At 44.2% G+C, this 21,963-nt stretch overlaps 1 protein-coding gene across 4 annotated transcripts in view; it reads right to left on the bottom strand.

Annotated features, from left to right (window-relative positions):
- Positions 1–21,963, bottom strand: part of LOC129832081 (BCAS3 microtubule associated cell migration factor-like) — a 326,378-nt gene that overhangs the window by 283,892 nt on the left and 20,523 nt on the right. For all 4 annotated transcript variants that reach the window (XM_055895829.1, XM_055895830.1, XM_055895832.1 and 1 more), the window contains exons 8-9: positions 5,586–5,693; positions 5,409–5,485 (exon numbers count right to left, since the gene is read on the bottom strand). In XM_055895829.1, the coding sequence (XP_055751804.1) occupies positions 5,409–5,485; positions 5,586–5,693 (185 nt within the window). The remainder of the gene's footprint in view (positions 1–5,408; positions 5,486–5,585; positions 5,694–21,963) is intronic.

Here is a 21,963-nt window from a genome sequence, read left to right as displayed (position 1 = left end):
ATCATAAACTTTACTAAAAAATACATGTTGGACAACAAATGAAAGATACACTAGTTCTTAATGCAACCGCCGTGTTAGATTTTTTTTAAATAACTTTACCATAACAAACAGCTTACGTTATAGCGAGACAGCGCCCGCAAAAAGGGCGGATAATAGGACTAAATATTTTCCACAGAAATATGAAATAACATCATAAATTGTTCTTACTTTTGCTGAGCTTCCATCAGAATCTTGTACAAGGTCCAGAATAAATCGTTGTTTGGTTTTAGAATGTCCTTCTCTCCTGTCGAATTCGCTCCACAAGGCTAGCCAATGTTGATGACGTTCCCAATTTCTCTCGACGCAGAGAACGGAAAACTCCAAAAGTCCCATTAAACGTTGAATAAACTGATGAAACTCGGTTGAAAAAACCTACTTTATGATGTTTTTCTAATATGTATCAAATAAAAACAAAGCCGGAGATATTAGCCGTGTATACCGAACGCTTATCATAAGACAATAGGGAGGTGCTTCCCGCGCCTAGGTAGAGAAAGGAAATTCTGGACACGTCATTCCAAGAGCTCTTGTTCGACCTCAGATCAAGCTAGACACCCCATTCCACTGTTGACATCTAGTGGAAGGCGTATGCAGTGCATGCATATCCATAAATATAAGGCAATTCAATAGGCAGGCCCTGGAACAGAGCATCGTTTTCAGATTTTTCACTTTCTATCTGTAAGTTTGCTGCAAAATGAGTTCTGTTTTACTCACAGATATAATTCAAACAGTTTTAGAAACTTGAGTGTTTTCTATCCAATAGTAATAATAATATGCATATTGTACGATTTAGAATAGAGTACGAGGCAGTTTAATTTGGGCACGATTTTTTCCAAAGTGGAAACAGCGCCCCCATATTGACAAGAAGTTTCTCCAGGAAACAAAACGAGTCTCCTTCCTGAGCGGTATTGTCCCGTTCTGACCATAGTTCTTTTGTATTTTCTTTGTTTTAGTGTGGTCAGGGCGTGAGTTGGGTGGGTATAATCTATGTTTTCTATTTTTGTGTTGGTTTTCTGCGTTTGGCCTGATATGGTTCTCAATCAGAGGCAGCTGTCAATCGTTGTCCCTGATTGGGAACCATATTTAGGTAGCCTGTTTTCTGTTGGGTTTTGCGGGTGTTTGTCGACAGTGTTGCCACACGGTACTGTTTTGTTTGTTCACATCATTTATTGTTTTGTTTAGTGTTCTGAGTTTAATTAAAAACATCATCATGAACACTTACCACACTGCGCTTTGGTCCTCCTCTCTTTCTCCCGAAGACGATCGTTACAGGTATGACGGCTGGTGTTTATACTTGCATACTATTGTTTGTAGAGATGAACGTGGTACCTTCAGGCGTTTGGAAATTGCTCCCAAGGATGAACCAGACTTGTGGAGGTCTACAATTCTTTTCTGAGGTCATGGCTAATTTCTTTTGATTTTCCCATGATGTCAAGCAAAGAGGCACTGAGTTTGAAGGTAGGCCTTCAAATACATCCACAAGTACACCTCCGATAGGCTAATTGACATCATTTGAGTCAATCAGAAGCTTCTAAAGCCATGACATCATGTTCTGGTATTTTCCAAGCTGTTTAAAAGGCACAGTCATCTTAGTGTATGTACATTTCTGACCCACTGGAATTGTGATACAGTGAATTATAAGTGAAATAATCTTTCTGTAAACAATTGTGGAAAAATTACTTGTGTCATACACAAAGTAGATGTCCTAACCGACTGCCAAAACTATAGTTTGTTAACATGAAATTGGTGGAGAGGTTGAAAAACAAGTTTTACTGACTCCAACCTAAGTGTATGTAAAATTCCGACTTCAACTGTACATACCCAAACAGAAGCCATGGATTACAGGCAACATCCACACTGAAGGAAAGAGATGCCGCTTTCAAGGAGCTGGACTCTAACCCGGAAGCTTAGAAGAAATCACACTATGCCCTCTGACAAACCATCAAACAGGCAAAGCATCAATACAGGACAAAGATCGAATCGTACTACACCGGCTCTGACGCTCGCCGGACGCGGCGGAGCTTGCAAACCATTACAGACTACAAAAGGGAAGCACAGCCGAGAGCTGCCCAGTGACACGAGCCTACCAGACGAGCGAAACTACTTCAACGCTTGCTTCGAGGCAAATAACACTGAAAGATGCATGTGAGCACCAGCTGTTCCGGAAGACTGAGATCATGCTCTCCGCAGCCGATGTGAGTAAGACCTTTAAACAGGTCAACATTCACAAGGCCCTAGGGCCAGATGGATTACCAGGATGTGTACTGCGAGCATGCGCTTACCAACTGGCAAGTGTCATCACGGACATTTTCAACCTCTCCCTGTCTAAGTCTGTAATACCAACATGTATTAAGCAGACAACCATAGCACCTGTGCCCAAGAACAATAAGGTAAATGACTGCCTGCCTAAATGACTACCGACCCGTAGCACTCACGTCTGTAACCATGAAATGCTTTGAAAGGCTGGTCATGGCTCACAACACCATTATCCCAGCATACCGCCCTAACAGATCCACAGATGACGCAATCTCTATTGCACTCCACACTGCCATTTCCTACCTGGACAAAAGGAACACTTATGTGAGAATGCTATTCATTGACCACAGCTCAGCGTTTAACACCATAGTGCCTCAACTCATCCATTTTTATTTATTCATTTCACCTTTAATTAACCAGGTAGGCCGCGACCTGGCCAAGATAAAGCAAAGCAGTGCGACAAAGACAACAACACAGAGTTACACATGGGATAAACAAATGTACAGTCAATAAAACAATAGAAAAATATATGTAGTGTGTGCAAATGTATTAAGATTAGGGAGGTAAGGAAATAAATTGTCCATAGAGGCAAAATAATTACAATTGAGCATTAACACTGGAGTGATATATGTGCAAGTAGAGATACTGGGGTGCAAAAGAGCAAAAATAAATAACAACATGGGGATGATGTAGTTGGGTGTGCTATTTACAGATTGGCTGTGTACAGGTACAGTGATCGGTAAGCTGCTCTGACAGCTGATACTTAAAGTTAGAGAGGGAGATATAAGTCTCCAGCTTCAGTGATTTTTGCAATTCGTTCCATTCATTGGCAGCAGAGAACTGGAAGGAAAGGCGGCCAAATGAGGTGTTGGCTTTGGGGATGACCAGTGAAATCTACCGTCTGGAGCGCGTGCTATGGGTGGGTGTTGCTATGGTGACCAGTGAGCTGAGATAAGGCAGAGCTTTTCCTAGCAAAAACTTAGATGACCTGGAGCCAGTGGGTTTGGAGACGAATATGTAGCAAGGGCCAGCCAACGAGAGCATACAGGTCGCAGTGGTGGGAGGTATATGCGGCTTTGGTGACAAAATGGATGGCACTGTGATAGACTACATCCAATTTGTTGAGTAGAGTGATGGTGGCTATTTTGTAAATGACATCAACGAAGTCAAGGATTGGTAGGATAGTCAGTTTTACGAGGGTATGTTTGGTGGCATGAGTGAAGGAGGCTTTGTTGCGAAATAGGAAGCTGATTCTAGATTTAATTTTGGATTGGAGATGCTTAATGTGAGTCAAAGGAGAGTTTACAGTCTAACCAGACAGAACCGTCCAGAGCAATGATGCTAGTCGGGCAGGAGGGTGCGGGTAGCAATCGGTTGAAGAGCATGCGATTTAGTTTTACTAGCATTTAAAAGCAGTTGGAGGCCACGGAAGGAATGTTTTATGGCATTGAAGCTCGTTTGGAGGTTTGTTAACACAGTGTCCAAAGAAGGGCCAGATGTATACAGAATGGTGTCGTCTGCATAGAGGTTGATCAGAGAATCACCAGCAGCAAGAGCGACATCATTGATAAATACAAAGAAAAGAGTTGGCCCGAAAATGTAACCCTGTGGCACGCCCATAGAGACTGCCAGAAGACCTGACAACAGGCCCTCCGATAAGCTAAGGACCCTGGGACTAAACACCTCCCTCTGCAACTGGATCCTGGACTTCCTGACAGGCTGCCCCCAGGTGGTAAGGGTAGGTAACAACACATCCACCACGCTGATCATCCACACAGGGGCCCCTCAGGGATGCGTGCTCAGTCCCCACCTGTACTCCATGTTCACTCATGACTCTACAGCCAGGCACGACTCCAACACCATCATTAAGTTTGCTGATGACACAACAGTGATAGGCCTGATCACTGACAACGACGAAACAGCCTATAGGGAGGAAGTCCGAGAACTGGCCGTGTGGCGCCAGGACAACAACCTCTCCCTCAACGTAATCAAGACATATGAGATGATTGTGGGCTACAGGAAAAAGAGGACCAAGCACGCCCTCATTCTCATCGACAGGGCTGAAGTGGAGCAGGTTGAGACCTTCAAGTTCCTTGGTGTCCACATCACCAACAAACTAAAAATTGAGCAAACACACCAAGACATTTGTGAAGATGGCACGACAAAACCTATTCCCCCTCAGGAGACTGAAAAGATTTGGCATGGGTCCTCAGATCCTCAAAAGGTTCTACAGCTGCACCATCGAGAGCATCCTGACTGGTTGCATCACTGCCTGGTATGGCAACTGATTGGCATCCGACCGCAAGGCACTACAGAGGGTAGTGTGTGTGGTCCAGTACATCACTGGGGACAAGCTTCCTGCCATCCAGGACCTCTATACCAGGTGGTGTCAGAGGAAGGCCCTAAAAATTGTCAAAGACTCCAGCCACAATAGTCATAGACTGTTCTCTCTGCTACCACACGGCAAGCGGTACCGGAGCGCCAAATCCAGGTCCACGAGGCTTCTAAACAGCTTCCACACCCCTCTTTTACACCGCTGATACTCTCTGTTGTTATCAATGCATAGTCACTTTAATAACTCTACCTACACTACCGGTCAAAAGTTTTAGAACACCTACTCATTCAAGAGATTTTCTTTATTTTTACAGTTTTCTACAATGTAGAATAATAGTGACATCAAAATTATGAAATAAAATATATGGAATCATGTAGTAACCAAAAAAGTGTTACACAAATCAAAATATATTTAATATTTGAGATTCTACAAATAGCCACCCATTGCCTTGATGACAGCTTTGCACACTCTAGGCATTCTCTCAACCAGCTTCATGAGGTAGTCACCTGGAATGCATTTCAATTAACAGGTGTGCTTTGTTAATTTGTGGATTTTCTTTCCTTGATGCGTTTGAGCCAATCAGTTGTGTTGTGGCAAGGTAGGGGTGGTATACAGAAGACAGCCCTATTTTGTAAAAGACCAAGTCCATATTATGGCACATAGGGCCCTGGTCTATAGTGCACTACTTTTGACCAGGGCCCTATTCCCTATATAGTGCACTACTTTTGACCAGGCACCATCGGGTGCCATTAAGGATACACACACAGTCCCAGCTCCTTACTTGTAACAAAGAACTTTTTGGTGAAGGTACAGCTGTCGAATGCAGCAATCTTCTCCTGCAGGGCGACAACTAGAATCCTACAAGAACCAGGAAAATTACAAATAGTATGTGATTTTCATATAACATGAAACTACAATATATTTATTTGAATGCAAAAAGTGATGCCACCATACGTACTCCTTGTTGCAGTGTAGGTCATAGATGGGCGTCTTGAACTGGATGGACTTGACCATCTCCCCTGTCTTCAGAGAGTACAGGTCCACACAGCAGTATGGGGGGCTCGTCCTAGGCACAGAAACACATCCTATATTTGACACATTCAGTACAAAATAGACAGATATTTTCAATGATTTCTCTCTCAATTAAAGGACTTTATTGGCATAGGAAATGTTCACATTGCCAAAGAAAGTGAACTAGATAATAAACAAAAGGGAAATAAACAATATGAATTAACAGTAAACATTACACTCACAAAAGTTCCAAAAGAATAAAGACATTTCAAATGTCATATGTGAAAATAGTTAAAGATCAAAAAGGAAAATAAACAAATATGGGTTGTATTTACAATGGTGCTTGTTCTTCACTGGGTGCCCTTGTGGCGACAGGTCACAAATCTTGCTGCTGTGATGGCACACTGTGGTATTTCACCCAATAGACATGGGAGTTGATCAAAATTGGGTTTGTTTTAACATTTTGTGGGCAATGTCTCTTGCTCTCTCTCTAACCCCTCTCTCTCCACACACTCCCCCCCCCCCCCCTTCCTCCCTTTTATTCACGACACAACGCAGAGTGCCTGGATACAGCACTTAGCCGTGGTATAGTGGCCATATACCACAAACCCCCAAGGTGCATTATCGCTATTATAAACTGGTTACCAACGTAAAAATAAATGTTTTGTCATACCTATGGATTACAGTCTGATATACCACAGCTGTCAGCCAATCAGCATTCAGGGCTTGTTTCAGCCTAGCCTGATGACACAAAAAGTTAAGAATCCAAATTCCGATCCTATCTCCTGCAGCACTACTTCTACTCCACTGACCAGCACTGGGCTGCACGCATCAATTAGGTTGTAATGTCGGTCTGCGTTCCCAATCACTCAAACCAACCGAACAGACCGACCAACAGGCCACTATTTCTCTTCTTTATGGTGGAAAATATCTGCTCTTTCCATTTAGGCCTCTCTCTGACAAATGCAAACAGTGGATGAAATACTGTGGCCGAAGCGTTGAGAAAATTACCCCGTTTCAAAATATGCACACATCAGGCCATCACAAAGCAGCCAAGACATCTTAAGCTGTCCGCAAAGCGCCGGGAACATGGAAACACTTAGGGGAGAGTTGAATGGTAAAAAGCTGCAGGGACTGTCCATGTGCTACTTGATAGCCCTGAGTCGCAGTCATGGAGAACCGGAGAGGGTTTCATTTGTCATAATTCTTCCAATGAGGGAATCTTAGAATGGAGCCGATGATAGAGAAGCCAGTCTGCCTGCATCAGTCTCTCTCGCTTCTTCTCCATCTTGTTCCCTCTTATTAATTCGGTCTCTCCCCCTCTCCTCTCCCTCTCTTGCAGCTCTTCCTCTTTCACTCCCTTCTCTCAACGTTTTTCTCTCTCATGCTCTCTTTTCCTTGTCCTCGCTCTTGGTCAGTAGTCATGGCTCTTGCTTAACTGCTGTTGGTTCGTGTTAGCCGTGTGTAGACTGGCTATATTGAGTCTTGTCGCTACAGCAAATGCCAAGCAGTATTAGTGTTGGTGAACTCAGGCCGTGTGATGTTCTGGCTCCATGTCTGCCTGGGGACTGGGTAGTACAAAAACACTAATTATGTCCTGTTGCAGACATAAGGGGAGATATGCAGGTAACTGCCAAAATAAAGGAAACACCTGAGTAAATTAGGATACCAAGAACAGTAGTTTGGAAACACCTAGTCATTCAATGTTTTCCTTTATTTTCACTATTTTCTACATTGTAGAATAATAGTGAAGACATCACAACAACGAAAAACACATGGAATCATGTAGTAACCAAAAAAAGTGTTAAACAAATCTAAATATATTTGAGATTCTTCAAAGTAGCCACCCTTTGCCTTGATGACAGCTTTGCAGTCTTGGCATTCTCTCAACCAGCTTCATGAAGAATGCTTTTCCAACAGTCTTGAAGGAGTTCCCACATATTCTGAGCACTGCTTTTCCATCACTCTGCAGTCCAATTCATCCCAAACAATCTCAATTGGATTGAGGTCGGGTGATTGTGGGGGCCAGGTAATCTGATGCAGCACTCCATCACTCTCCTTCTTGAATAAATAGCCCTTACACAGCCTGGAGGTGTGTTGGGGTCATTGTCCTGTTATAGTCCCACTACGCAAACCAGATGGCATGGCGTACCGCTGCAGAATGCGGTGGTAGCCATGCTTGTTAAGTGTGCCTTGAATTCTAAATAAATCACAGACCAGGGAATAGGGCCCTGGTCAAAAGTAGTGCACTATGCAGGGAATAGCAAAGCACCCCCACACCTCCTCCTCCTCCATGCTTCACGGTGGGAACCACACATGTGGAGATCATCCGTTCACCTACTCTGCGTATCACAATGCCATGGCAGTTGGAACCAAAAATCTACAATTTGCACTCTTCAGACCAAAGGACAGATTTCCACCGGTCTAATATCCATTGCTCGTGTTTCTTGGCCCAAGCAAGTCTCTTCTTATTGGTGTCCTTTAGTAGTGGTTTCTTTGCAGCAATTTGACCATGAAGGCCTGATTCATGCCGTCTCCTCTGAACAGTTTATGTTGAGATGTGTCTGTTACTTGAACACTGTGAAACATTTATTTAGGCTGCAATCTGAGGTGCAGTTAACTCTAATGAACTTATTCTGTTCAGCAGAGGTAACTCTGGGTCATTCTTTCCTGTGGTGGTCCTCACGAGAGCCAGTTTCTTCATAGTGCTTGATGGTTTTTGCGATTGCACTTGAAGAAAATGTCAAAGTTCTTGAAATGTTCCAGATTGACTGACCTTAATTTCTTAAAGTAATGATGGACTGTCATTTCTCTTTCCTTATACCACTTCTACCTTGTCACAACACAACTGATTTGCTCAAACGCATTAAGGAAAGAAATTCCACAAATTAACAAGGTTAATTGAAATGCATTCCAGGTGACTAACTCAAGAAGCTGGTTGAGAGAATGCCAAGAGTGAGCAAAGCTGTCATTAAGGCAACAGGTGGCTATTTTAAGAATTTCAAATATAAAATATTGTGATTCGTTTCACACTTTTTTGGTTAGTAGATGATTCTATAGGTGTTATTACATAGTTGATGTCTTCACTATTATTCTACAATGTAGAAAATAGTAAAAATAAAGAAAAACGCTGGAATGAGTAGGTGTGTCCAAGCTTTTGACTGGAACTGTATATTGAAAGCAGGTGCTTCCACATAGGTGTAGTTCCTAAATTAATTAAGCAATTAACATCCCAATATGCTTTCATGTATAAAAATGTATAAAAATGCCCAGTTGTCAATTATTTTGGCTACCATGCCTAGACGTGCTGAGTGATTTTTGAGGTCTGTTCCGTTTCGGTTCAATTATTAAAACAATTACGGTTTTAGATTACTTTTATTAAATGCACTATGCATTATGTGGGTTGAATGCTGTAACACAGAATAAAACAATTAATAAAAGTTCCATGATGGTAGTGACTGCCCATGACTGCTTATCACTTATTAACCATCATTTATTAATCATTACTTCAGTTTAATTAAATATTTCAGTTGTGTATATTACATGTTTCATTTGATGACTTTATTATTTCATTCCAAGTCATCATCTCAGCTCTTTAAAGCTGCTGCCTATTCTGTCTGACAAAATCACTATTTTGTAGTTCAAAGTAAATAAGGCATACTTATGACTGCTGAATACCATCAATCACTTAGATTATGTATTTTCAGGTAGAAATAACTTGCAAAGCAACAGCTGCTCTCTATAACACCTCATGATTGTGGATTCTCTCTTCTGTAGCAGGCGGAAAATAATCTGGACAAGTAGATGCGCAATGGATTATGGTCATTGTAGTTAATAACCATGTTTTTGGCACTAAACTTTGTAGAATATTGGCCTGTTGGAAACTATAACTCCCTACTACATAGCACAGTTCATGCTGGATCTGATTTAACTCGAGAACCTGTGTGTTGTGCGCATTGAGCTCACAGAAAAAATACGAATGAAATATAAGTCAAATAATTGAACAAGCATCGGTCAATTAGTAGTTTAAAAACCAACATTTAGGTTAATCACTCAGCACTAATGGTTAGAAGAAGAGATCTGTGACTTTGAAAGAGGGGTCTCAAAAGGAGCATAGGGAGTTTAAAGGGTGTGTGTGTCACAAGATCTCAACCCAGTTGAACACTTATGGGAGATTCTGGAGCGGTGCCTGAAACAGCGTTTTCCACCACCATCAACAAAACACCAAATTATGGAATTAGACGTGAAAGAATGGTGTCGCATCCCTCCAATCGTGGTGGCCCAACGGCCTATTAATAAGACACTATGTTGACGTTTCCTTTATTTTGGCAGTTACCTATAGGTCTTGTCCAGAAACAATGCCTAGTCCCTATTCTATAGTGACTCCATGAGCTTCTAACCCACTACTAGCCTGTCTCAAAATATTTAATAACGTCATCAATAAGATTTCAAATGTGCATCATACCTAGAGTAACCTCTAGGGGGAAAATCATATGCGTTCAAATGACACCCTATTCCCCACAAAGTGCACTACTTTGGGTGCAGACGCTGTCCACTCCCTAAAAAGGACGCTCACCCCTTGATCAAGGGGATTAGTGTGTGCGTGGAAGTAGCACCACTCCACAGAGCTTGGGCAGATGCCACAGACACAAATGCAGCTCCACACACCCACTGACACGGTCAGAGGCAACACCCAACACACACTCACTCACTCTCTCTCTCTCCCTCTCTGGCTGTTGAGGAAAGTTTCCCAAGCCAGTGGCTGGACATTCAGCCACAACACCGGTGCCATGGGAGCCCTCAGATCTCTCAGCCCAGCCAGAGACACAGTGTCCGTGTGTGTGTGCGCATGCCTGACACTGCATGTTTGTGTGCGCACGCAAGTCTGTCTGTGTGTGAGCATCTGGTGCATGTACCAGCGGGAGTGTCTGGAGTGTCTGACGTTGTGTGTGAGCGTCTGGTGCATGTACCAGCGGGAGTGTCTGACGTTGTGTGTGAGCGTCTGGTGCATGTACCAGCGGGAGTGTCTGACGTTGTGTGTGAGCGTCTGGTGCATGTACCAGCGGGAGTGTCTGACGTTGTGTGTGAGCGTCTGGTGCATGTACCAGCGGGAGTGTCTGACATTGTGTGTGAGCGTCTGGTGCATGTACCAGCGGGAGTGTCTGACGTTGTGTGTGAGCGTCTGGTGCATGTACCAGCGGGAGTGTCTGACGTTGTGTGTGAGCGTCTGGTGCATGTACCAGCGGGAGTGTCTGACGTTGTGTGTGAGCGTCTGGTGCATGTACCAGCGGGAGTGTCTGACGTTGTGTGTGAGCGTCTGGTGCATGTACCAGCGGGAGTGTCTGACGTTGTGTGTGAGCGTCTGGTGCATGTACCAGCGGGAGTGTCTGACGTTGTGTGTGAGCGTCTGGTGCATGTACCAGCGGGAGTGTCTGACGTTGTGTGTGAGCGTCTGGTGCATGTACCAGCGGGAGTGTCTGACGTTGTGTGTGAGCGTCTGGTGCATGTACCAGCGGGAGTGTCTGACGTTGTGTGTGAGCGTCTGGTGCATGTACCAGCGGGAGTGTCTGACGTTGTGTGTGAGCGTCTGGTGCATGTACCAGCGGGAGTGTCTGACGTTGTGTGTGAGCGTCTGGTGCATGTACCAGCGGGAGTGTCTGACGTTGTGTGTGAGCGTCTGGTGCATGTACCAGCGGGAGTGTCTGACGTTGTGTGTGAGCGTCTGGTGCATGTACCAGCGGGAGTGTCTGACGTTGTGTGTGAGCGTCTGGTGCATGTACCAGCGGGAGTGTCTGACGTTGTGTGTGAGCGTCTGGTGCATGTACCAGCGGGAGTGTCTGACGTTGTGTGTGAGCGTCTGGTGCATGTACCAGCGGGAGTGTCTGACGTTGTGTGTGAGCGTCTGGTGCATGTACCAGCGGGAGTGTCTGACGTTGTGTGTGAGCGTCTGGTGCATGTACCAGCGGGAGTGTCTGACGTTGTGTGTGAGCGTCTGGTGCATGTACCAGCGGGAGTGTCTGACGTTGTGTGTGAGCGTCTGGTGCATGTACCAGCGGGAGTGTCTGACGTTGTGTGTGAGCGTCTGGTGCATGTACCAGCGGGAGTGTCTGACGTTGTGTGTGAGCGTCTGGTGCATGTACCAGCGGGAGTGTCTGACGTTGTGTGTGAGCGTCTGGTGCATGTACCAGCGGGAGTGTCTGACGTTGTGTGTGAGCGTCTGGTGCATGTACCAGCGGGAGTGTCTGACGTTGTGTGTGAGCGTCTGGTGCATGTACCAGCGGGAGTGTCTGACGTTGTGTGTGCGCATTTCCCCTGTCATTTCCTGTAAGAGGCAACGGGGAAGACAAAGGAGTGGACAAGAGTTTTGGGTGACCTCCATTCAGTTGTCCATAGCAGCCGGCCCTAATAATGATCTGCTGCAGGCCTTACACTAAGGCATATTATGATACTCTCTGGCACAGCAAGGATAGCATTACCAAACTGAGTACAAGAATTGAGATTAATAGAAAAATATAACTTCTCCTAACTTGTTTTCTGGCGGCTCCTCCATCGATTTCAGCGTTATCACCGGGGTCAGATCAATCTAATCCAAATGCTTTTTACGAAATAACAGGCGCCCGGATTGATTCACTCATGGGGACAATGATGGCCCGCCCGTCCCTCTATTACAGAATCAAAATGGCCCCCGGTTGAATTGTTTTGGCCTGGGCAGTATTTTAACAAATGGCGGTGTTCTAATGGAGCCAGGACAGGATCAGCTGTAATGTGATTTCCTGGTGCTGGGGCTGCGGAGGCATGGGTTGAAAGCCAGGCCAAATCATCATTATCATTGATCAGGGCTAGATGTCAGTCCAGTAACATGTTAAGGTGACACTGAGCGCCCTCCGCCTCAGTAATAGGACTGTTATTACGGCCTATGAGATCAATGTGTCAATTACTATTTACTGGGATTGGCCTTTTGGGTCTAAATTGATGCAGAGAGTGGGAAGGAGACTGAAGCGGTTGGGAGAGAGAGCGAAGGAGAGAGAAAAAGAAAGTGAGTGGGGGAGAGCGAGAGATGAGATTGTAAAACCATAAAAAAAGTTGAGATTGTGTCTTTAAGCACGTACACAAACACACACACTGAAATAGAGGTACACACACAACTGAGGCAACGGCCATGACCTCTGGAGGAAAATCTAAGCCTGCTGAAGTGGAAACAGTTGGTCTTGGCCCAAGTCGACTTCACAACCCTTCTAACATGAAGGGTTTCCCCCATATAACAGTAATCCTAAATGACTGCTAATTACTGGGTAGTAGGCTGTAAAGCAGCCAGACAGAGATCCACACCTGCTACATCCATCTATTTCCCCCTCAAACGGCCACTGGGCAAGCTAGTAAAACAGACATGTGTACGTCCTAAACGGCAGCCTATTCCCTATATAATGCACTACTGTTGACCAGGGGCCAACTCTCGTCAAAATTAGTGCACTATATAGGGAATAGGCTGCCATTTGGGATGACACCATGTTTCTGGGTCTCTTGACCGTCCAGCACAGCACAGCTCTGTTTTGCCTGGCCTGCTATAGACTAGCTACTGTACCATTTTGGAAAATGTATTCACAACAGAACGGTTATATGACTTTTACAACCGAGGCAGAGTCTCAATTTTAGCAACACGTCAGTTTACAATGGTTATTATGTACATTATGTCAGATGCATGCCATTTAAATCACTAGAGAGGGGTTTTTTCTGTATGAAAGAAGTCTTTAACATCTGTTATTTTAGCTTCAACACGACGGCGCTGTGAGCTGGGCTTGCATTTCTTCTCCGGGAGGGAACGTCTGGCTTCTGGTCGACGGAACCGGTAAGGTTATTATTTTATGAACCTGAGCGGAACCGATGGATAAAAACCGCACACTTCATGTGGCGGGCTGCAGTGGGCTAGACAGCAGGGGAACTGGGGAAGCCTTAAAGGGGAATTAAAAAGCAAGCAAATAAATGCATTTACAAGTAGGGGGACGTCACCACGTTTCCGACTGTGGCTCAGAGCTGAGCCCTTTACGAGTTCCCTGAATACGAACAGACAATTACAAGCTGAGGAAATACTAAACAAATACAGCCTGGGCCTGGTCCCTGGAGTCTCAGCTGGAAGGGCTGAGGGGACAGGGTCAGAGTGCCCAGAGACTAGGAATGCCACCCGGGCCATAGACCACCTACAGATCAACCAATGGCTTTCAGTGCAATAAACTATAGGCCTTTGGGTGTATTTTATACAATAGTGACCAAGACTAGAGAGTATTTCTATTATATCTATATACTATCATCTGGGTAATTGTTGGATGTGCATACACTACGGGTGAACCATATAGGTAGAAATCCCGATATTTTTTGGGAAAGAAAAAAAATAAAACATTCAAGATGCAGCAATGTTTTTTTTAGTTTTTCTTTCCTTAACAGAAGAGCCTTGGTATTGATCTCACATAGCGGTGTTTTGAAAAACATGTTTCAAGTAAAGCCTGGACAAATTGGTAGAACTAATCTTTGGACCTAGATCAGACTGGTGAGTCATAGATTTATAACAGTTACTTCTACACACACGCACATGAAAACAATTACTCTATTTTCATAGGCATCAAGTGAGGTGGGTAGTACTGGAAGAAAAGAGACAAATTCTGTCACAATATTCACTAAGTTTCCTTCTCTCGCTGACTACCCCTCCCTCTCTTTCTCCTTCTTTCTCAGTCCTCCTTTCCCCTCCTCCTCTGTGGAACACAACCCTCAACACACAACAAACGCTGGCCACATCAGAGGCAGCTCGGGGGGGGGGGGGCTGGGAGGGGGCCTGTGATTCCGGCACGCCGCTGGCATTAGCGGGAAAGTAATTAGGGCAAGAAGTTCAACCACAGCTCCATGTCTGCAGCCCTGCCAGAAATACATTTCCTCCTCATTCAGTACCGTAACTTCACCACCAACAAGCATATGGAAACACATCACCACGCCAGTGTGTGTGTGTCTGTGTTTGCACAAATCCCTTGGTCAAACCCTAGTCTATTGGCACACCGGTGCATCAACCTAAGTAACATAATAGAAAAATCGCCATCAAAAACAGTCAGTTTAAGCTAGAGATCTATTTTTGCATGGGCTGCGTCTCAATCCACCACATCCACCTATGTCGCCCTTCTGTATCTGCTGTGGAAAGTGGCAGAGCTAACTCTCTGTCAGACCTGGAAGCAACTCGGAAATTGTAGCATCCAAACGGTTTGGCCTACAAACTTATATGACCAAAGGGGAGACTCACGCAAACAGGATGGTGTTCTTCGTTTTGCTCTATGACCCCTACAAGTGTCGCGGGACTTGTCTAAAGGTAACCCATATAAATGAATGGAAGTATGGAGGTAGTTGTGCCAACAAAGATAAGGGGTTATATACATACAGTACCAGTCAAAAGTAAGGGCACACTTACTCATGCCAGGGATCTCTTTATTTTTACTATTTCCTGCATTGTAGAATAATAGTGAAGACATCAAAACTATGAACATATGGAAATCCTGTAGTAAACAAAAAAGTGTTAAACAAATCCAAATATATTTTATATTTGAGAACCTTCAAAGACATTTGTTTTTCAAAAAGACAATGACCTCCAGGCTGTGTAAGGGCTATTTGACCAAGAAGAAGAGTGATGGAGTGCTGCATCAGATGACCTGGCCTCCACAATCACCTGACCTCAACCCAATTGAGATGGTTTGGGATGAGTTGGACCGCAGAGTGAAGGAAAAGCAGCCAACAAGTGCTCAGCATATGTGGGAACTCCTTCAAGACTGCTGGAAAAGCATTCCTCATGAAGCTGGTTGAGAGAATGCCAAGAGTGTGCAAAGCTCTCAAGGCAAAGGGTGGCTACTAAACGTTACAGTATACAATGACATTCTACACGATTCTGTGCTTCCAACTTTGTGGCAACAGTTAAAAAAAATGTAACCTTTATTTAACTAGGCAAGTCAGTTAAGAACCCATTCTTATTTTCAATGACGGCCTAGGAACAGTCGAGTGCACAAAAGTGAGGTCAATACAGAAATTATTTGTCAAGATCGGTGTGGAAGAACTTGACTGGCCTGCACAGTACCCTGACCTCAACTCAATCAAACACATTTGGGATTAATTGTAATGCTGACTGCGAGCCAGGCCTAATCACCTAACATCAGTGCTCTGCCTCACTAATGCTCGTGACTGAATGGAAGCAAGTATCAGCAGCAATGTTCCAACGTCTAGTGGAAAGCCTTCCCAGAAGAGTAGAGGCTGTTATAGCAGCAAAGGGAGGGACCAACCCCATATTAATGCCCATGATTTTCAAATGAGAAGTTCAACTAGCAGGTGTCCACATACTTTTGGTCATGTAGTGTATCTCCTAGATATAGGACAGACACTTCAAATCGTATTCCATATGATTTATTTTTTTACTGTATTTTATTTGCCATTTAAGAACGTGTTATTTAATGTGTTTCTATGGGCTATAGTAGTAACGGCCAAATTAAATATTTTATAAAATAATTACAAATAAAAACGTTTTTGATACCTAAAATTCTAATATCTAAATTATCCATATCTCAGATTAGAAGCCCCCCCCCCCACTATGACAGCAATGGAGTGAACATGAATATTTATCATCTAAAAACACATGCCTTGTATTTAATGCACTTATTGTCAGTTAACAGGAAATTGGCAAATAAACAGTGAAGTGGAAACATTTAATACAAAAAAATAGCATCTGGTCAAGTGTGCTTTCATTCCTATACTTCAGCTGTGACACCTAGAAGCACAGTGGTGTCAAATAGCCTATAGTAAAATACTATAAAAATAGCAGCATATGTTCAAGTTTAAATAATGTACTCACGGCAGACTACCTACAAGGAAGATTGAACAACACCACGACAGGTCAGCCAGAAAGGGTATTATTAACAAAAAAATACTTTAAAATCTGACAGGGCTTTAAAACCAAGATAATTCAACTTGTATGCTTTATACTGAAATGCTTTGATGTCAAATACACAATTTGCCTCTGTCCAAAATGGTTATGAACACTACCGAGGAGTGCACTTTGTGATAACACATGGAGTTGTGCTTTACAGTCAAGTGTCAGATGAGAATTGAATACTACTAAAATTATATTACTATAAAGTAATACTGCATTATCAACACAAAAATGAACAATTGCACTTTGAATAAATGTCAACGAGCTTTGTCGGTAATTAACAATACAGATATAGGCTACCTGCCCTGTAATATCTTAAAAAAAGAAAATAAGGAAAACTGATTTAAAACTCTTCAAAAGACTTGGGTCTTCCTATCCTTGGAGACCTTGAGTTATACGAGTGTCCCAGTCTACACGGAACACACAGAGGACAGACAGAGCACAGATCTAAGCAGAAGTTAGTCTAGTCCAGGTGCAGCTGTCTCAGAGGAACAGTCAACAGGGGAAGGAATCCATGACACGAGAGGAATCCATGACACGAGATGGATGAATCCCAAATGGTACCCTATTACTTAAACAGTATAGTACACTACTTCTGACAAGGGCCCACGGGGCTAACCTTAACCATGACCGGAGAGACGAGAATGTGTGCTAAATAGCATAGCATCCCCCTGGTCCATTTCTTACTCACATGCAGAACAACAGATTCCTGGTGGAGAGAATGTATTGGTAACTAGAGAGTGCCATGTTCAAATCCCTAGTGAGGTACAGTATGCTGAGGTTTTCTTTAACAGATGAGATACTCCATCTGGTTTCCATCCATTCACTGCTTGTCATCCTCACACACCAAAGTAATTGCAGTTGGAAATGACTGGTATGTGAAATTTGGGGAAAAGAACACGCTACTTCCCTTAATAGAAATATAAGGCATATTAAAACATAGGGGCTAAAATTCTAAGTTGATGAACAACACCTTCAGTATTACAAAACTGAAATGCCCAGATTAGATTTTTTACATTAAATTTGTCATGAAAGGACTGTAAAACATACTGCAAAAAAGCTGAATGAACTGTGGACTGAAAAGTAATTATGCCTCATTGTGACCCTGTAAAAAAAAGTTTGTCTGCCACTTCCACTACATACCACTTCATTTAAACTCACTTCCTATTTGAAGGGGGAAACTGGCAAGGCAGAACATATTTTAGGCCGACAGAAAACAGACATAGAAGTCAAAATTAACGCTTCGAAATGAAGCCAGAGACTGCCCTCTGTGTGAGTGAGTGAGTGAGTGAGTGAGTATAAATGTAAGTGTTTGTGTAAATGTAAGTGTGTGTGGCCTAAAATTAAAAGGTGGTTTATAGATGAGATTACAGGCATTCTTGTTTTCACAGACTACCATTACAAAAGGTTCTGGAATGATTTCATCAGAACTCTTAAAAACAAGAACATGACATTCCCACCCACAAATTGAAAACAAAAGCAGCAAATAAAGAAAATGTCCCTGTTTGAGCTTTATCTTAATCTTAATAAATTCTGTGGTTGACTGGACTGCAAAAGACAGCACTGTGACTGTAGCTGTGTCCCCGCTGGAGAGTGAGTGAGTGTATCATGGAGACTAAGGCCTAATGCTGGTTTCAAAAGCATCACTTCTCCAAATCCCCATAATCTGGTGCCTCTTTAATACAAACGCTCTGAGATTTAGCCTTTAATACACTTTAGAGAGGGATACCTCGCATTTACCACGGCTAAACCTGTCATGAAAATAGCAATGAAAAGCACAGCTTAGAACCACAATAGGCTTTCCCTTAAGTCTCTTCGAAAATGTATGGTGGAATGAGTGGGGTTTTCCCTGCAATACTGTAATTAATATAAAGGCATTAGGTGACAACAGGACTTAATGGATAAAGCTTTGGGATAAAGACAAAATTAGGGACATAACATTATCCCTCTCTTGTAGGATCAATCTCACTTTGTTGTTGACGGGTGTCATTTAAAATTACACATAGCTTTCATCTTCCTGCGTCAGATTAAAATCTGTGTGCTAAATGTGTCTGTAATGAATATTGAGATAAAGGACATGACTCCGGCCTGGTTGAGGTGTGAAAAGCCTTGACCCTCGAGCCGTGAGTTATAAGGGACAGGGCCAGAGGAGGTTCACAGGGGCCAGATGGAGAGCTGTGGCCTGGTGCTGAAACCATGTCTTGAAAGGTCTAGCAGCCAAAACACTGGTTATGCTAAATATTGAATAAAGGACGTGTACAAGTAAACAAGAAAAACATGCACCTTATCCTCCTTCACTGGTGCTGACTGTTTCCAGGCTGCTACTGGCTACAGTCTGGTAGGTAGCCATGGTGAGCATTTCGTCACCCACGGGGGAGTCACAATGTGTCCCGGCCGGCCGGAACCCTCCCAAAATACGAATCCATCCGTAATCTCCATGGTGACAGAAGACTTTTTTTGGCAAAAATAAATTATAATAAAAAATAAAAGTCATGCCCACATCCTCTGTGCATCTGGAGATTTGGGGGTGGGCGTATAGGGTAGGAAGGTCAGAAGTAGTGCACTATACAGGGAATAGGGTTTCATTTGCCATACAAAAAAAGTGTTAACAAAAGCAGGTTTCTTCTTCCCTGCTGAACTTTTACCCTGGGAGTGTATGTATGCTCCCACTCCTAAAAACACCAACAAACAGTTAAGATGCCTCCACCCTCCACCCCCTGCCTCTGTGATTTGCATTCATTGACAAAGAGTCGTCTTAAATGTTCTGAATGTTAATACCTGCGGACCTAATTAAAATGAAAGAAAATAATAACAGCGACTAGCAGCAGCAGGGGCTGGAAACACAAATCCTTTCCAGATACTATGTGAGGAGGCAGACCAGAGCCCAGGGGCTGCTACAGGATGGCACACAGGCATTCTTTACTAGTTCCCCCACTGGCGCAGAGCGTGAAGGGACACACATGTACTTTGCCGTCAGGAAAATCACTAGATCTATAAATTGTTTTCGCTTAACGCATAATCCTTTCCATTGATAAAATTATGTTGAGTGGGCCTGGCTAGAAGTTCACAAATACAAGGATAGGCACAGATGCTTTTTGACTTTCTAGTTTTCCTTTAATTTGCAAATCTTGTAATCTAAGCCTAGAGCTGACTGAACCAACTTCAAAACCAGTGCTGCTCTCGCGGCCAAGACTCCAATCTGTTTTCCATTTAAGTGTCAAGACGGCATCCTTTTTGCTGGTTGACAAAAGCTGTTATTTAAAATGATTATATGCTAAAAACTGTGTGAGGACCTTAGTAAGTTTACGAACGGCCCGAACGGAAAAACTGTGCTGCGGCCATAGGGGAGTTTCTCTCATCTTTTAATGTAGTGTTATTTACCAAACACTTCTGTCGGTCGGGGGTCAGGACGGCCCGAGTCTGGATGTGCCATTCAGCCAGATGTCAGGGTCTGGGCTTTTCAGCAGCAAGCATGTTTTCAGAATTAGTACTGAGCGTCAGTCACTGGGCGAAGTACCCAAACCCTCCCTGTTTGTATCCCTCTCTCCATGTCAGCCAGGACACAGCCAGAAGACTAAAAGAGGCAGTACAGAGGCAGAGGGGCCAGGCAGAGCCAGAATCAGTGGCAGAGGCAGAAAGAGAGAGCGAGGCAGCAGAGAGAGAGAGAGGTAAAGGCAGCAGAAGAGTAGGCAGTGTTCCTTTAAAAACATGGGGAAGGTGGTCTCCATCAAAGCCCAGCCGAAGACAGACTTCCTTATTTCATTTCCTGGGGAGGAAATATCGAGTTATGTTTTCCCTGTTCTGGAAGAGGGGAAAGAGGGAGGTCACAGCAGCCTTGGCAGGGTATGGAGAGAAGAGCAGAGCAGTCGTCTGTGGTTCTCTCTTACCTTTGCTCCCTCTCCACCAGCCAGGGCCATTCCCCACTCCTCCGGCTTCCCAAGGGACCAACATATCTTCTTAATCCCCTCTCTCCTTGCCTTCCTCCCTTTCTATGTATGTCTTTGGGTGGGCTTGTGGTGCTGTTACTACCCAGCTTTCAAATGTACTTAAGATTTGTACCTCGTAACATCAATGTGAGGCAGTACAACCAAGGGCCCGAGCCTGTCTTCCCCTTCCTTTCCACACATTTTAAATGGGAAAACGTCATAAAGATTGACACCCTGGCGAAAGAGACAGGACATTCCATTAGCACATGGAAGTTTCACATCTCTTCTCCTCCCCGCTCATCTCCTCTCTTCTTTGACCTGCCCCTCTCCCCTCCGTTCCTCTCCTCTCCCCTCCCCTCCGTTCCCCTCCCCTCCGTTCCCCTCCCCTCCGTTCCCCTCCCCTCCGTTCCTCTCCCCTCCGTTCCTCTCCCCTCCCCTCTGTTCCCCCCCCCCCCCTCTGTTCCTCTCTGCACCTTGCCATGCAGCCAGAGTGGCTTATTCAACTCTTTACTTGAGTTACTAACGCACTACCTTATATCAGCTCTTTCAGACCTGATTATTTCCAGCGAAAGATCAAAACAACTACTTGACCTGTTGTTTCCTTGTTAAATCAGGCATTTGAGGAAGGATGGATGGGAAAGGGAACTCATGTGAAGGCTTCGTCTGAAATGACACAGTCAATCCCTATATAGGGCACTACTAAATTGGGTGTCAATGCAGACGTAGTCCTAGTATGCAAGCCACGTTGACATGTTGTGCAATCTGGTGCCACTGAGGGTCTGTCTGTGACCAATCAGTGAGAGGGAGGCCAGAGAAATACAACTACTAGACCAGACATGAGTCTATCATCATACATATTCTAACTTCTGAGAAGCATCGACAACAGGCAAGCCCAATAAAATAAAACTATGCCTTGTTGCCAACTGACGCACATCACACCTACCAGTGGTCATGGTTACCAGCAGCCATGGTTAGCACATGTGGAAACTGGATTACAAGTATGTGTGGCGTAGTTCAACTTTGACCCATCCAGAGAAAGGCTATTTATTTGGCTTGAGAGCTAATGGACTGTAACGCTATTTGATGTCATCAGGAACAGCAACCTTTTCAATATTGGACAGCCCTGGGCTTGCACATAGAATTACATATAAACTCACATTATCGGATCTGTATGGGCTTGTAGTGTAAAAAGCACTGCAGCGGTCTAAAGCACTGCATCGCAGCGCTAGAGGCGTCACAACAGACCCGGGTTCGAACACAGGCTGTATCACAACCGGCCGTGATCGGGAGTCCCATAGGGCGGCGCACAATTGGCCCAACGTCGCCCGGGTTAGGGGAGGGTTTGGCCGGGGGGGGCTTTATTTGGCTCTAGCGACTCCTTGTGGCGGGCTGGGCGCCTGCAGGCTGTCGAGGTCGTCAGTTGAACGGTGTTTCCTCCGACACATTGGTGC

The sequence above is a fragment of the Salvelinus fontinalis genome, chromosome 33 (genome assembly GCF_029448725.1).
Source record: "Salvelinus fontinalis isolate EN_2023a chromosome 33, ASM2944872v1, whole genome shotgun sequence".
NCBI classification, from domain to species: Eukaryota; Metazoa; Chordata; class Actinopteri; order Salmoniformes; family Salmonidae; genus Salvelinus; species Salvelinus fontinalis.
The sequence above is the reverse complement of the archived record's forward strand: the minus strand, read 5'-3'. Positions and strand labels throughout refer to the sequence as shown.